General features: G+C 46.4%; 2 protein-coding genes across 2 annotated transcripts in view; one reads left to right on the forward strand and one right to left on the reverse strand.

Annotated features, from left to right (window-relative positions):
• Positions 1-16050, reverse strand: part of LOC311586290 (uncharacterized protein) — a gene marked incomplete at its 3' end in the record, with an annotated part of 76384 nt that extends 60334 nt beyond the window's left edge. The window contains exons 1-2 of the mRNA XM_084762261.1: positions 15944-16050; positions 15536-15651 (exon numbers count right to left, since the gene is read on the reverse strand). Coding sequence (XP_084618387.1) covers positions 15536-15651; positions 15944-16031 — 204 coding nt within the window. The 5' untranslated portion in view covers positions 16032-16050. The remainder of the gene's footprint in view (positions 1-15535; positions 15652-15943) is intronic.
• A 187-nt stretch (positions 16051-16237) lies between these two features.
• The window catches only part of ERCC4 (ERCC excision repair 4, endonuclease catalytic subunit), a 32479-nt gene continuing 31420 nt past the window's right edge, over positions 16238-17296 (forward strand). The window contains exon 1 of the mRNA XM_084764769.1: positions 16238-16468. Coding sequence (XP_084620895.1) covers positions 16262-16468 — 207 coding nt within the window. The 5' untranslated portion in view covers positions 16238-16261. The remainder of the gene's footprint in view (positions 16469-17296) is intronic.

The following is a 17296-nucleotide window of genomic DNA, read 5'->3' on the forward strand; positions in this document are numbered from 1 at the left end:
ACCCCACCCCCCTCTCTCTCCCTCCCTCTCTCTCTCCCTCCCTCTCTCTCTTTCTTTCTCTGAGACCTGTCACTGAAGAAGGACCTGTTGGTCCACGTCACTTGAGTTACACGGCGATGCTCCAATCTCTAAATGGCAAGTATAGGCAAAAAATATATAAAATACGGCTACATTATATATAGCTTTGAACTTTTTCAAACCTACATTATTTGGGGTTCTTTAATGCTTATACCTCCCTTCCAAGCCACCTTCCTGAGACAGGAGAGAAAAGAGGTTAATGGAACAGGAGAAGTTGAACTTTTTAGCCTCAGTTCTTTGGAGTGAGTCCACTGGCGTAGTTCTCAGGACTCCAGCAGACCAGCAGCTCAGCAAAGGTGAGCAACCACAGCAGCCAGAACCTGGAGCGTTAGCCAGAACCTCGAAGCATTCACTGGAATGGTTCTCTCTAGGAGTGTCTCAAAGGGGATCGATGAATGGACAAACAATAGGAAATGATGCTAAGACTAAAAAGCCAAAAAAGCCAAGCCTCTTGTTTCAGGATAGATAGATAGATAGATAGATAGATAGATAGATAGATAGATAGATATAGAGATATATCCTCCCAGAATCTGTATCAGTATACATATCTGTATATGTGTGTGTGTGCATGTGCGTGTGCGTGTGTGTGTGTGTGTGTGTGTGTGTGTGTGTGTGTGTATCCACAGGATGTTTACCAGTTGGCAAAGGCCGTGCCCCACAAGAAGTGGTTCCTCTTCTAGTGGAAAAACATCACCTGTTCTCTCACAAGTCTGTTTCCAGTGGATAAACACTGCACACCCCTCACACAAGTCTGTTTCACATCCCACACTTGGGATCAAAACAAAAACATATTTATATCCACTACAATTATACACATATGTGGAAATGTCATAATAAAACTCACTGTCTTACACAATTAATATATGCTGGTTTTAAAAATACTACAGTACAAGACCAAGCATGTGAGAGTTTAGTACATATATGAAATGGACAGGTGTGCTGGAAACATCTTTTACCTGTTCACAAGAATTGGCTGTACACATCTCTTTCCAACTCCATGATTGGTAACATCACATTGGTAGCAAGAGACCAGCCACAGAAAGGATACTAACACGAAAGAAAAAGAAAGAAAGAAAGAAAGAAAGAAAGAAAGAAAGAAAGAAAGAAAAGAAAGATCAATGTAGCCTATACAGATTAGGAGAGGTTTTTCTTCTGTTTGGGAAAAGTGTTGTAGTTTAAGTCTTAAATGTCTCCCAAAGGTCTGTGTGTTGAAGGTTTAGTCACTACTGTGATGCCTCGTGGAGGAAGAGCAACCTTTAAAAGCAGAGCTAGCTAATTTGAAGTCTTAAGACAGCTGTGAGCCCTTTATAGTAGGACTTGGCCCTGTCTTTCTCCTCTTTATCCTTCTAGTAATGAGCTAGCTGAGTGGTTCTGTTCTGCTTCTGCATAGACCCATAGCAATGGTCCGGAACTATAGGCCCATTTAAGGCTGTTTATAAGCTGGATATCTCAAGCATTTGTTACAGAGACAAAATGGTGACCAGCATGTGGGGGAGGGGTCGCTTGGCTGGTGGCATTCTGGTTCAGGCAGGTTTATTGGTGCGAAGCTGGTTACCAGCACTAACACTTTCCTTCCTCGCCTGCTAGGCGTTTCTCAGTTCTGTTACCATAAACTGTCCTTCTTTAGGCCCTAGTTGTGATTACTAAAGTGCTTGTACTAACTGTCATGGTCTCCTAGCCTGTTGCTGGGATAAAAATCATGGCCAGTAGGAACTTGGTCATGGGAAGGAGGGGGCTCAGTTCAGCTTACAGCTTACAGTCTGCCACCGAGAGAAGTCAGGGGAGGAACTAAAGGTGGAATCCTAAAGGCTGGAACGGCAGCAGAGGTTATGGAAGAACTCTGCTTACTCACTTGCCATTCATAACTTTTTTTTAGCCTGCCTTCTTATGTAGCCCACGACCACCTGCCAAGGGCTGGTGCTAGCCCAGTGGTCTGGGTCTTCCCACATCAACTTGCCCCACAAACTTGCCTACAGGATGGAGGCATCTCCTCAGCTGAGGCTCCCTCTTCTAGATGACTCTAGCTATGTCAAGTAGACTAAAAACTAACCAGCACCAGAAGAAGGTATCCGAGCCCCTGGACTGGCGTTACTGGTGTTTGTGAGCTGACTGGTGTGAGCACTGGGAAGTGGGTCCTCTGGAAGAACCGAGTGCTCTTAACAGCGGAGACATCTCTCCACCCCCATCATTTTTTTTGAATGCTAAATTTACCAACAGAAGCCTTGAACTCTCTCTCTCTCTCTCTCTCTCTCTCTCTCTCTCTCTCTCTCTCTCTCTCTCTCTCTCTCTCTCTCTCTGTAACCCAGGCCGACTTTGATCTTGTGATCTTTCTGGCTTGGCCTCCCAAGTCCCTGGGCTTAAATGCAGCACCAACCCAGCAAGAAGTCTTTCTCTTGCCTTCAACTAAACCTTTTTGAGTCTTGAGCCCCCTGGCCATAGAATGACCCCAGACACGTCAATCTCTATAATTGTAGTCAACTTCCTAAATACCTTTACATAAACAGTAAATATATATGTACCTTTTGTCTCAGTTTATCTGGAGCACACCAACTAATACATTTCTGTTATATGTTTTTGCTTTTCCTTAATTATTTTCTAAATATTATTTTGGAGCTATGCCGGTAATAATTAATTAGCACTACTAACTTAATGCCTTACAACTTTATTTTCTATTGTGAATTCTGCATTCATAATATCATTGACTCAATTCATCTTCTGGCCACCTGAATCATGATGCTAAGAGATCATTTTAGGACCCAGTATTTAAAGGGCTGTATTGAGAATGCCTCTGCTGTGCACCCCATTTCATCAGCAAAAAAAAAAAGTGTTTACCAAAGGATCTTTTGCTCCAAATTCTGTACAGCTTGCTCCACTGTCCAGCCATCCGGCACTTCTGGGGTGGAGACACCTCACTCATGCCATCCTCTCTGAGTGGTCATCACTTCTCCTTCACCATAATATCCCAGGCCACGAGTTCAGAGACCAATCTTTGAACTCTGAAGTGGCACGGCACAGTAGTGTGCCACACAGTACCAATGTCACTGTCATGGCTGGTGGCACGTCTATAAACAACTACCCTAAGTCCTTCCCTAGGCCCGATGCTATGTGGGTTATAGCATTTTCAATCTCTTGTTTTTCCCTACACTAATAAATCGTAAACATAGCACCCAAGTTCTTGTCCATGTAAATGTACTTATCATCCGTTGTTGCTCTGAACCGTTCTTTGAAGTTCTCACTCTTGCCCCTGTCTTGTGTCTTTTCTTTTCTTAAGTTAGTATGTGTGTCTTTAGGCTTCGCCTTCCCTTTGAGTTTGGGGAGAGGTTGGGTCATGTTTCCCACTCCATTTGACTCCGTTTTCTGCAGTGTAGTCCTGCACATGGCTAGCAATAGTGTTTCTGCCAGGTTTCATTTGTCTGTAATTCCTCTCCACACACTCCTTTCAAGTCTTGGCCTTCATCCTCAGAATGCTACAGACAGAATACTTACAGGTGCGGTGCTCCAAAAATGGTCAAGACAGATTCAGCAGTATCAGTGAACATCTTCTCTCCTTTCTCGAAGCTCCTCTACATCAAAGGGCAGTGTTGGCTTTGCCTTCCAGCCAATTCTTTCCATCCTCATGGACTGGCTACTTTATGTCGCTGTGCCCCAATTTCCAAAAGACAAAACTGAAGGGGGCAGCTGTTTATTCTGGCTCAGAGTTTAGGGCATATAGATCATCATGGTAGGATGATGTCACGCCGTGGCTTGGTCCATGTAGGTAGAGCTTGCAGCCTGTTCACGTCGTGACCTAGCAGGAAGCAGGGAGAGGTTCTAAGCAAGGCCATCCATTGGTTGGGGGTGGCCCACCTCCACCTGCGATGCCTCCAACCATGGAGGAGATCTTGCATCCACACTACAGCTCCGGGTGCTCGTTCATGTCAGTTGGCTTTTTTTTTTTTGTCCACTTGCTCCAAAGAAAGCAGCAACACCAAAGCCACTGCGTCTGCAGGTAAAAGTGTCTGTCAACTGAGTAGAGCTTCACTCTTTCCCTACAAGGGAAACTAGTTGCAGACAACTAAACCACGCAGTTTAATTAGACGGCAAACAGGTTGCCCGCCACTTCTTCATTCTGTCCTTGACACCTGACCCTTCCCCTTACTCACCAGTGTGAGGGGGACTCTCTTCTGAACCCAGCTGGCATATCTGGCTGGACTCATTTGTTTCTTCTTGAAGAATTTGATACATGAATGAACAGCCATTTCCAAGACGTCCATCAGTCATTCTTCCTACAGAGACAAAATACACCCCCAGAGGGACGCTTTTGCTTTCATTAAAATCATGTGAGATAATTAAGATGCTATTAACTCATTTGAACCATTTTTTGGGGGTCTTTGAAGTTCTTTATCTAATAAGAATAAGGATTGTGCTAATATCATAGGAAAGTAATTTATTTTCTGCATCAAGATAAATAAGCAATTTCTCATATCCCACAAGACGGTGGGGATGGTATTTGGGAGCAGGACACAAAAAAAGAGAAGACAGACTTTATGGTTTACTGCTGACCACATCAAGGTCGGAATCTGCACTGATGCAAGTCAATTAGGACAAAAGTAACAAGCTACAGCCGTTATTACACACGTGCGGAGCTAGGTGAGCATTTATAGCTGTATTCACACATACTCTGTGTGCTGCTCATTGGTAAAGCGCAGAATTACACTGCGCATATGTGTATGAACTGAAGATGCGTCTATATTTAAAGCAAATTGAAGCCCTATTTATGTTTCCTTCCTTCTGATTTGCTGGCAACTCAAAATAAATCCCCTGCACGTTTCAGCATGTCCTCTTCCTGCATTTCCTTCTCCTTTGTTCCCCACCCTTCTGCAGAGAGAAATACAGGAAGGTTTCACTCAAATGTGTTTTTACTTAAATAAAAATAAAAGTGGAGCATTTTAAATTTCTAAAGTATTTCTTGATTTTAATTGCCTGTACTTTCGCATGCACAGCACCTGGGGTTCAGAAGAGGGCATCAGGTCCCCTGGAACTGGAATTACAGAGGGTTGTGAGCTGCCGTGTGGATGCTGAGAACCAAACCCAGCCGCTGGGCTGTCTCTTCAGGTCCTTAATAACATACTGCAATGAGATCTGACATGAGGAACACCTTTCCAACGTGTGCATGTAATACACGATATGGCCCTTTAAAGCAGGAACTCCAACAAAGTTACCTAAGTAGTGTCTTTTAAAAAACCTATAGTTACAAATTGCTCTGATCTTACGAGAATCTACTTAATTAAATAATGTTTTTCTACTAATATTCTCTTATCTTTGACTACCCCATAGGGAAACTCAGCTAACACTTGAGCTATTCCCATCAGATGGCCTCCAGCTCTGTGTACCCATTTTACAGGAGAAAAGAGGGGCACTAGAGATATCTTGTACATATCATGGATACATTAAATAGAGAAGATCGGCCACATATCTCAGGCTCCAGCATATTAGGCTGAAACTCCTTGGAATGGAGAATCATCTTTGGTTGCTATGGTTACATCTCACATATCCTTTTATATAGGCTTCTAAAACCACTATTACCTAATTAGCTAAAGGCATGTAAAACTCAAGTATGAATATTCAAAATCCCGCCCATTTCTATGATAGATCAAACAGAAGATTCACTTGACCAATAGATGTTTGAAAATATTTTATAAAATCCAACATCCTTTAGCAACTTATATGCCTGGAAAAGGGAAACTGTGGTGAATGAAAGTGCCCCAGAGCAGAGGCATACAGAAGTGAGGTGAGCAGTCCTGAAGGCAGAGTGGAGCATGGCTGCCATCAAACGTGGGTCTGCAGAGAGACAATGGCTGAGTTACAAAGTCACGGAAGCCAGTTAGGCTCATAGAAGGCTGGTGGATTCATCTTCACAGAAACAAACCCAGACAAGAGGAAAATCCTAGAGGAGGGAGGCACAGGAGGAGGAGGAGGAAAGGAGGAAGAGGAGAAGAAAGAAAGAAAGAAAGAAAGAAAGAAAGAAAGAAAGAAAGAAAGAAAGAAAGAAAAAAGAAAGAAAGAAACGGGATGAGGAGGAAGAGCAGAAGAAGAAGAAGAAAAAAAAGAAGAAAGAAAGAAGAGGGATGAGGAAGAGGAGGAGGAGAACAAGAAGAAGAGGAAGATGAAGAGGAAGAAGAAGAAGAAGAAGAAGAAGAAGAAGAAGAAGAAGAAGAAGAAGAAGAAGAAGAAGAAGCAGCAGCAGCTTAGGAGCTTCATGCATTCACAGTGCCAGCAGCCATCCATCAGGCACCTAACCCCACCCTTCTTTATTAACAGAGTCACAGGTCTCCAGGCACATTAGGCAGCCTCCAATAGGTGAGATGGAACCAAAGAAAAGAAACTTCTAGAAAAAAATGGTTGCTGCTTCTCTTTCCAGACCCTAAAAAATCCATTTACAAGTTCCCCCCACTCCCTAACTGCTGGTTTATTCAAGACTCTTCCACAAAGATTCTTGAATCTGAATCAAGAGATGATAAAGGCAGTGATAGAGAGCTGCATCCTCCATCCAGGAGGAGCTCTTCTCCTCTCTCTCTCTCTCTCTCTCTCTCTCTCTCTCTCTCTCTCTCTCTCTCTCTCTCTCCTCCTCCTCCTCCTCCTCCTCCTCCTCCTCCTCCTCCTCCTCCTTCTTCTTCTTCTCTCTCTCTCTCTCTCTCTCTCTCTCTCTCTCTCTCTCTCTCTCTCTCTCTCTCTCTCTCTCTCTCTCTGTTTGCAGGGGGAAGTACACACATGTATGCACATCATGTAAAGACCAGAGGACCATTTTCAGTGTCATCACCATCACTCAGGAGCACCTATCCAACTTGTGCACCTTGTTTTGAGACAGAGCTTCTCGATGGCTTGGAGCTCACCAGTTAGACTTAGGGTGACTTTCAGAAACACAGGGGTGCACTCATCTGCACCTCTCCAGCACTGCTGGGATTCGAAGTGCACAGCACTGCATCCAGCTTTTTGGCATGGGTTCTGGGGATAAGTGCAGATGCTCATGTTTGTGGGGCAGCTGACAGAATAAGCTGTCTTCCCAACCTGGACCCTTTTAAGTAACCTGGGTCTTCATCACCTTGGAAATTATGTGAATCACACAAGAGCTTTTTAGTAAGCTAGAATCCGTTTCAGCTGCTAACTGTCCAGCATCTGTCTCAACTAATTCCCGAATGATGTCACTAGGGAAAATGTTATACAATATTTACAGTATCATTAAAATAAAAATAAGAGCTACCCATAGAACAATGTGGCTGCTCTTACTCTCCTCCTTTTACTACTCTGTATTTCTAGCTATTGCATGGTGTGCGTGTGTATAGTAACGTTTAGATGTTTGACAATTGATAAGTGTATTCACTCACCATCACAGTCTCCCAAAAGCTGATTCTAGTAACCAAGCTCACATACAGGAAATGCATTAGAGAATTCTCAACAGACATAAGGAAACAACCAGAACCGGCCCAGTGGAGGAGTTGGACTGAGATGCAGTCACACAGACTGCAGGAGGGACTCGGGACTTGAGAGGACCTTCCACGCCCTGCACTGGGATGGAAGCACAGGTTAACCCTCCCATGAACAAGGGCGTTATGTATGGCCTACCTCTAATGACAAGCAAAGCAGCTTTTTAGCTGAAGGCAAATCTCTGGAAAGGTTTGGTTAAGGGCTTGCAGCTGCCAAAACCCAAGCAGTTGAGAGAATTATTCTACACTTCCAGAGTGGAGCAATCTGCTCAGTGCTGGGCAGTGCCCACAACTGTCTACCGCGTCTCCTGCTCAGTTGTGTGCTTAATATAATCAAGTCTGGAAATGGCTCCTCAGGGTTCCAGTGGGCATCTTTTCTGGGATGAATTTGGAAGAGAGCGGTTAATGCAATGAACTGTAATGACTCCATCATCACTAAAGCCTGTGTCCTTCCATCCTTCCTTCCCGCCGTGATTCCTTCCCTTCCTCCCTCTTCCTTCTTCTCCTCTTCTTTCTTTCACTCTTCCCTCCTTTTCTTCCCTTCCCTCCTTCCCCCACTCTTCTTCCTTTCTTCCCCTCTTCTTTCCCTCTTTCTTTCCTTCTCTTTTTCTTCCTTCCTTTCCTCTTTCTTCTTTTCCCCTTTCTTTCTCCCCTCTTCCTTCCTTCCCTCCATCTCTCCGTCCCTCCCTCCCTCCCTCCGTCCCTTCCTCCTGCCTTCTCTCCATTATCTCTACCTCCAGAAGCTATTCTTGATTCCCCACCATGGGTGGCACATCTGCCTGAGAAGATGGAAACTCCCATCACCAAGAAGATAAAGCACTTGGTCATCTGTGCTTCTTAGAAGCAGATGCTGGTCCTGTCCCTTCCAACAACAATCACAAGATACTCGTTGAAATCAGTATGTGTCAAGAGCATTCTTCCTGCCATTATTGTATCACGGAGACCCAGCATTCTTCCAATGATTAGTTCTAGCCATGCCTGCCATAATGGTGGCCCTTGTCCATGTTCGTTATCTCTATTCTAATTCAAGAAGCCTTGAGTGAGCGAGACTGTTGTCATGTACTCTTCCCTCTAGTGTACGTATTCCCTCTTGGGAATCAGGACCACTAACTCCACAAGATTCCAATCTGTGTGGACACAATGCACACACTCTTGTGCTCACAGGAACCAACCCTTCCTATGTGTGAAATGCACAAGAGACTGGTGGCTCCCTTCAGGTTGGACTGAGTACTGGATGATGCTAGGCCACAGGCCACCCTCACCTACACAGGCCATGTTCTTAAGCTATCAAGCCGGCAGCCTCCCGTCTTTAGGACTTGGTGGATCTGATACCTGAATCTTCTCTCTCATCTGTCATAGAAATGGGACCTTTGTTCAATTAATTACTGTTGCCACTATCTTGAAAATACCAATAATTGTGTTTGTGTGGGTACATGTAGGTGTATGTCCATCACCCCCGTGTGTGTGTGTGTGTGTGTGTGTGTGTGTGTGTGTGTGTGTGTGTGTGTGTGTGCATGTGCACACATATGCATATACATATGCATGTGATAGTCAGAGGTCAGCCTCCAGAGTTGTTTCCCAGGAGCCATCCACCTTGACTTTTTGAGACAGGGACTCTCATTGGCCTGGAGCACCCCAAGTACACTAGAGTGGCCAACCAGTGCATTCTCCTGTCTCCACCTCCCCAGTGGTGCGCCCAGGACTTTTAACGTGGGTTCTGGGAACTGAACTCAGGACTCCCTGCATCCAGGACAGGCACCTCAGCAATAGAGCCGTCTTCCCAGCCCTTTAATAATGATTTTTAACCGTGTACCCAGCTCTTCCCTCTGCCTCTTCTCAGAATAAATAACAAAAAGGACAAAGCAGTGAGGGAAAATGAATAAATGTTTCCCCCAAATAAGGGAAAAACACCTCACAAAGCTTGTCTGATTTGCATATTATTTTCTCCACAGAAAAGCTTTCCTGAGGCATTGGGTAAATCCTTACAGAAGGTTAATTGCCTAATCCATAAGAATGACTATCAAGTTTCAAAGAGCTGGTGCTCAAATTCAGCTTGGTTCCTGCTTTTCCCTCCCCCTTTTCTGTTAATGATGAATGGCTTGTCAAACGGCGCCAAAAAAAATGTTTAATTTAATTAGTCAACAAAAGTCCTTATTTTTGAGAGGAGATTAAATCCCCTCCACCTCTTAGTTACCAAATGCAGTGTCTCCTCCCAGTGGACACAGACCAGTGTGCAGGCAGGTGACTTTCTCTACAGAGACTTAACATCAAGCACATCACTGCGTCCCTCCGTTTCCAGAGAATTAATGTAAACTGTGCACATAACAGGGTCTCCTGTGGACCTCGGACCTGGGCAGAGCTTCAGAGGCATTGAAACCTGCAATGGTTCATTTCTGGCAGCCTGACCAGACTGTGGTGTGGGAGGCTAGTTGGTGAAGTATTATTCTAGATGTTTCTATAAGGATCTCTTTTTTGCTGCTGCTGCTGCTGCTGCTGCTGCTGCTACTACTACTACTATTATCTCATATTTTACATGTGGACTGCAGTTTCCCGTCCCCTCTTCCCCAGGTCTATACCCCCTTGCCCCAACCCTCCACCTCCCCTCTGAAAGGAGCAGGTTTCCCAGATACATCAACCAAACACAGCGTAACAAGCTACAACAAGACCGGAGAGCAAGGAGAAGTGGGAGGAGAAGGATCCCACCATCCGGCAAAAGAGTCAGGGGAAGCCCCTGCCCCCATCGTTAGGATTCCCACAAGAACACCAAGGTACCATTGATGACATATGGGCTGAGGACCTAGGTCGGACCCGTGCAGGATCCCTGATGTCTGCGAGCCCCCGTGAGTCCTGGTCGGCTGCTTCTGTGGGTAGTGTTCTTATATTACTCTTGGTCCCTGTGGCTCCTCCAGTGCTTCCTCCCCTTCCTCTGCAGGACTCCACAACCTAATGTTTGACTGTGGGACTCTTGCTGGATGAGGTCTCTCTGGTCTCTCTGATGATGACTGGCTCCAGGGCCAGCACATCCAGTACGAAGAACTAACTGTAGGTCAAAGGTTTCGTGCCTGGGTTGATGTCACAATCCCTCCACTTGAGACCTAGTTTACAGAAAACGGTCAGTTCAGGCACCACATCTCCTATTACTAGGAGTCTTTGCTAGGGCCACCCCCATAGGTTCTTGGAGCTACCTATTGCACTAGGTTTCTAACTCACCTTTACTCATCTTTCCCATAATCCTCTTCTGACCCCTCCTATTCCCATCCCCACCCACTCTATTTCCCCTTTCCAGAAAGATCCATGAGTCCCCACCTTGAGCCTCCTTGTTACTTAGCCTTTCTGGTCTGTGGATTGTAGCGCATTTACCATTTAATTTACAGCTAATATCCACTCATAAGTGAGGACATGCTCTGTTTGCCTTTCTGGGCCTTGGTTACCTCACTTAGGATGACTTTTTCTAGTTCTATCCATTTGCATGCAAATTTCCTGAGGTCTTTTTTAACAGCTGAGTAGCACCCCATTGTGTAAATGTACTGTGGCTCCTTTATCCATTCTTTGGTTGAGGGACATCTGGGTTGTCTTCAGTTTCTGGCTTTATGAATAAAGCTGCTATGAACATGGTTGAGCAAGTGTCCTAGAGGTAGGATGGACATACGCCCAGGAATGGTATTGCTAGATATTTTTTTTAACTTTTTATTGCTTCTTTGTGAATTTTACATCATGCACCCCAATCCCACTCATCTTCCTGTCCTTTCATATCCACCTCTACCCTTGCAACCTTCCCCCCAAAAGAAAAAAAATTCTTGTGGTGGAAGCTGTAGAGTGCCACAGCATGTCCCACAGTGTACACGTCTGTCCACACAACTCTACTTGCAAATGTTCCTTGCAATGAGTCGTTGGTCTGACTCGAGGCCTCTGCTTTCTGCTATACTACAAATAATAATCCTCCCAGATACCCTGTTGTTGCCCTGTGTCATAGTGAGATCCTGTGGCTTTGGATCTGCAGGACCAGGACTGGCCCTTTCATGCACTCCAGAAAGTTCAAAGATGGAGCAGTTCATAGTTGCAGTGGGCCAACTCGAAGCCCTGGATCTGGGCCTGGGTGGTAGCTGAGCCCACCAGCTCTCTCAAAGCCACACCACCAGGGCAAGCTCCCCAGCACGGCCCCGGCTAGCTCACCCAATGCTGCAGCCAGAAAGGGGCAGGGCCAGCTCTCCCACTCTCACGACTTCTTTTTGAGTGAGAACTCCAGGAATGACCATCCCCGAATCCTTGGCATGGAGTCAAGAGTCCGGGTTTAATGACCTTTCGATGTAACAGCTCTCTGTATCTGTCAGCTGCATCTGTGCATCCAACCAATCACAGACAGGATACACTAGAAAGACTTAAACTGTGCTGGACATGAACAGACCTTTTCTTGTCAAAATACCCCCCACCAAACAACACACCATAGAAAATGTTTATAAAGCATGACCATTGTGTTAGGTATTACACGTCTCCAGTGCAGAAGAACTGCTTGAATTTCAAATTAATGATTTTGCTCCATGGCAAGGAATAGATCCCAGGGCTTCACACATGCTTAGTGAGATATGATCTTTGTTTCCAGCTCACTGTGCCACTTCATATAACATATTTGAGCATCTGCATATTGCAGCATTGTGGGGGGAGGGGAGCTAAGGCTAATCCACCATGAATACCAAGGGGTGACTGCATATGGTTTGAAAGACTACACACTGAGAAAGATGTCAATGGCATGGCTCCAGTGATGAGTCCGGGGTGTACAAGAGAAAAAAAATGATGTTTAATCTCATTGCCATCTTACATGAAAGGCCACTGAGAGCCTACCTGTATCCTCAAGGGCAAAACAAAATGAGGTGGGTCTGTTCATCAGAATGAAGAGAGGGAGAAGAGAGAGAGAAGGAAAGGAAGGGAGTAAGGAAAGTAGAAGGACTGGAGAGGAAAAGGGAGAGAGAGAGGGAGGAAGAAAGGGGAGGGATGTGAGAGGGAGAGGGAGGAGGAAGGGGGAGAGTGGGAAGGGAGGAAGGGGAAAAGCAGGCTAAGAAATAAAGGCGTGGTGAGCCATACTGACAGTAAAGGGAAGGAGGGAAACCATCACTCTAAGGAACAAAGGTGAACTGCGGATCCAACTGCTCACAGCATACAAAGGCCCACCTCCTCGGACGCCAACAAGGGACACTAGCTGTTGCCCAACAAGCACATTTTAAGTCTAGACTTCACAGGGCGAAGTTTTTTGGTGCTGATGGAGTGTTTACACAGTAGCAGGGAAGTTTCATTTTTATTATAAATGCAGTGTAAGCACAAGGAAAGAAAGTCAAACAGAAGAGAAGGGAATAAGCAGAAAATGTAAAGTTTCAAAGGTGATGCTGACCTGCCTCAACTCCCTAAGGTGGCTGCTGTGCTAGGAGATTTGGCTCCTTTCCAGCACCTTCCGTATAGTCCTGTGAAAATGCTACTGATATTTTTAGACAAGTGCAACCACAGTATCCATTTTTGCTTTACAATTTATCCTTTCCTCCATATATATTAGATACCAGTCCCTTTCCACGTTTGGATTTTAATCACTGATAGTTTGCTTACTAGGGATGCATGGAAAATTTCCAAGTACTGTCTTATAATTGGACAATTAAGAAGGTTCAAGAGCACTAGCTGTTCTTCCAAAGGACTCGGGTTCAATTCCCAGCACCGACATGGCAGCTCACAACTGTCTGTAATTCCAGTTCCAAGGGATCTGACACCCTCACACCAATGCACAAGAAATACAATTAAATTTTTTTAAAAAAAAGAAAAGAAGAAATAAGAACAGTTCACATAGACTTCTTCATACACTGGCTCCCTGTAAGAACATAAGACAAAAATTGTGCCTGCTTTGTTCTCTGATAAGATCCTAGCACTTGGTATAGGAGCCGACATACTGTATGCCCAATTAACAGGCACTGGGAGAGCAAACACTCCATGAACATTTCTACATCTAGATGGCTAGTGTATGTGTATGCGTATGTGTGCTCACACGTGTGTTCATGTGTGTATATTACGTGCACACACATGTGGAGACCCTTGTGCATCGGTTCTCAGTCACTCTCTATCTTGGTTGTTTTTCCTAATTGCATGCATTTATCTATGAATGGCACAGGCCGCAGCACACATGTGGAGGTCAGCGAACATCTCTCAGGAGGCCACTCCCTCCTTCCAGCATCTTAATCCCTGAGATCAAACTCAGGTCAGCGAGCTCATGTGACAGACATCTTTACCCCCTGAACCTTCGGGACAACCACCTTGTGTTGGAGAGAGACCCTCCCTGGCCTGGATGGCAAGCCTTGGGAACCTCCTGTCATCACTGCCTCCTCGTGGACCTCGGGATCCCTCAGAGGGACCCATGCTTTCACAGTACTCGCTCTCTCTACTGAGCTACACCCCAGTCACTCTATGTTTATGCCTGAATCTTCAATAAATCTTGACCTTCTAAAACAACTGCTTCCTTGTATAGGCCTGTCAACAGTTTTGTTTGTGTGTTTGTTGGTTCTGAAAAGCTGGGAACTTCATCTTCAAAGCTCAGTGTAGTAAAACAAGAAATGCTTGTGCGCTCACTTCCCACTACCTGCTGTGACAAACTGGCCCAAACCCAGGGATCTGAAGCAACACAAAAACTACTGTTTCCGGTTCTAGGCACCAGAACTGCAGAGTTGGTTGTGGACGTGGCTGTATTATTTCTGGAAGGTTCCAAAGGAGAACCCACGTGTCCTTCGGCTTCTAGGGGCTGTGTTCCTGGCCCTTTTTTTTTTTACCTCACTCTGGCCTCAGTTTCCCCTTCACAGTCTTCTTTGAAGCTAACTCTCCTGCCTCCCCTTTCCCCTTAAGCACTCTAAGAATCATATTTGCCACACCTGGACAATTCAGTATCATTTCTCCATCGACGAAGTCCCCTTTGCGATGAAAAATAACAGGTTCTGGGAATTCAATGTGGCATCTTTTAGGTTGCATTATTCTGCCCGACACAGCATGGGAGAAACTGGGTGCAGATAGCAGTATTGTCACCCACACACCTGCCTCTGAATGTGTGGCGAATCTCTACTTACTGTATTCAGAACTAGAGCTAAGACATGCGTCGTCCTGCTCTGTGGCCTGGCCTGGTTATATAACCTACTTGTGGGACTCCAGACATTATTTCATGATGTGTGCACAGTGGCTGCTGGCATCTCTTTCCGCCTCAGGAGAACTCGGGGATCATTCTCTGCTGTTTTCATTGTGACTAAACATAAGGAAACACTGGGAGAAGCGGAGGAGGACGGGAGGCAGACAGATCCTTTTACAGGCTGCTGAAGGCAATCAGTAGACTTTCTGGAAAGCTATGCGGTGAAGGTAATGGCAACTCAAACAAACGTTTCCTTTTCATGCCACTAACCACCCACTTGGAGAAATGTACCTTGAGGGCTTGGTTGAACTTCTGCGCAAAAACAGATAGAGAAATGCTGTGTGCAATACCGGAGAGGAAACGTGGGGGCCGACTAAATGTTCCCACTTAAGTCAATAGATAAACCATGTGCATCCGCATTACAGAAAACCCTGCCACGTAAAGGACTTTAGAAGATTATTACATCAGAGATTTGTGAAACATCCGTGACAAACTCAAGATCTACCAGTGAGATATAACTCGGCACTTTCTGTTGGAGGTCCCCACCTGTAGCTCAGGCTGGCCTTGAATTTACGTCACCATCTCGATAAACTGGGATTGAAGTCTGTCCCACCCGGATAAACCAAAACTCAAGTTTCAAATCTGGGTTATTTATTATTTGCTATGCACAGGGGCATGTGTGTATTTGCGCATATTGAGCATAGGGCAGGGTAAGGGACACTAAAAAGTATGGCTTTCGTGATGTTGACCGTTGTTATTCCTGTGTAAAGGCACAGTCATTTGGGCTTTACTTTATTTCTTATGAGCTAACAGTAAAGGGGAGTGGGCTTAGTTCTCCTAGATTGCTTACCTGACATGTCCAGGCAGTTACAAACACGACCCAAGATGTCCCTCTAGCGGAAGGCGAACGCAGCTGCAGCTGGCACCCGATAGTCACTTCGTAAAACAGCTTATTGTATTCAAGACCTTTGCAAACAATGAACAGAAATTCATAAAGTCTTGAGCTTATTCAAAAATTTCGAGGCGGTGGAGGAGATAATTGCAAAAGTAGAGACTACACCGCACCCTGGGAAAGCGGTGTTGATTCTGGGTGCACTTGGAATATTGGCAGCTAAGATTCTGAACTGTAGACACTGGAGGATTACGCCGATTAGACTTCGTTGTTTTGTGTTTTGTTAGTTTATGTTCTAGGTCTAAAGAACGAAAGGCTGGGGAAACCCGAAGTCTCCCGATTGCCGTGCTAACTCGACACCTTTACCCGCGTTCAGGCCTTCGACTGCATTCGGCACCTCTCGGCTGAATTCGGCTGGATCCGGCCCTCTGGCTCGGGGACATTCGGGCCACATTTGCTCCCACCTCGGCTCTTCTTCGGTTCTCTTGTACTCGGCTCCCTTCGGCTAAGTCCCGCCTACTCTCGGCTCAGACTGCGCAGTTGCAGCTACCTTCGTTCCAGGCTCCTCCAGCCTGGGCGTTCCCCGCCCCCGCCCCGCCCCCGCCCCCGCCCCCGCGTTCGGCCTGCGCTCGGCTTTACTCGGCTCTTTCCGTCCCCGTCTTCCGCTGCCCCGGAAGAGCGCCCATGGAGAAGGGCCTTCCCGGCAGACGGAAGGCCATGGCTCCGCTGCTGGAGTACGAGAGGCAGCAGGTGCTGGAACTGCTCGACAGCGACGGGCTGGTGGTGTGCGCCCGCGGGCTCGGCGCCGACCGTCTCCTCTACCATTTCCTGCGGCTGCACTGCCACCCAGCCTGCCTGGTGCTGGTGCTCAACACGCAGCCGGCCGAGGAGGTGCGAGAGCCAGATGAGTGGACCCGGGGGCGTGGGGACGTCCGAGCCGGTGCAGGTCTCGAGGGGACACGAGAGGGAACGAATCAAGGTCCCAGGGGGAGATACGGGCCACCTACATAGTTCTAGGACGCTACAAAGGAGGGAAGGGAACCCCAGGGAAGTCCAAGTGGCTACCATAACATGGGAGGGCATTAAGTGAGGGTCCTTGAAAGGCGATCCAGGGTTCTGACGCTGCGAGAGGACCCTGCGGAGGATGGAACGTCGCGACCCAACGAAGTCTTGGGTTCCTCGCTTGACCCGAGAGGGCATTGACTAAAGGTCCTTGAGGGAGGTACGGGGCCCAGACACAGCTCGAGGACACTGAGAATAAAGGTCTCACACACTTTATGGCACTGAAAAGGAGTGTGGTAGGAGCGTGGGTTTGATTTCACTGCGAAGGAATGAAGCTGTCAGAAGCAATCTGGGTAGAAATAATGTGTGAGTCTGGAAGTTGGGTGTTAAGCTTGTTTCTGGGGACAGAGTGGAATTTCTAAAAGGACAATGATGAGGCCGGGAGTAGTGGCGCATTGCCTTTAATCCCGGCACTCAGGAGGCAGAGGCAGGTGGATCACTGAGAGTTCAAGGCCAGCCTGGTCTACAAAGAGAGTCTAGGACAGCTAAGGCTACACAGAGAAACTCCGTCTGGGCTGGCGGCGGGGGGAGGGGGGGGTGGTGCGGTGCGGGTACGATGATGATAGGGATGGCAGGGTCTGTGTGAGTGATAGAAAATAGAGACCTTGAGTTCTCACAAAAGAAGGACTGAGGAAATAAGATTAGGGAGAAATGGGA

The sequence above is a fragment of the Acomys minous genome (genome assembly GCF_964271855.1).
Source record: "Acomys minous genome assembly, chromosome: 16".
Classification (NCBI taxonomy): Eukaryota; Metazoa; Chordata; class Mammalia; order Rodentia; family Muridae; genus Acomys; species Acomys minous.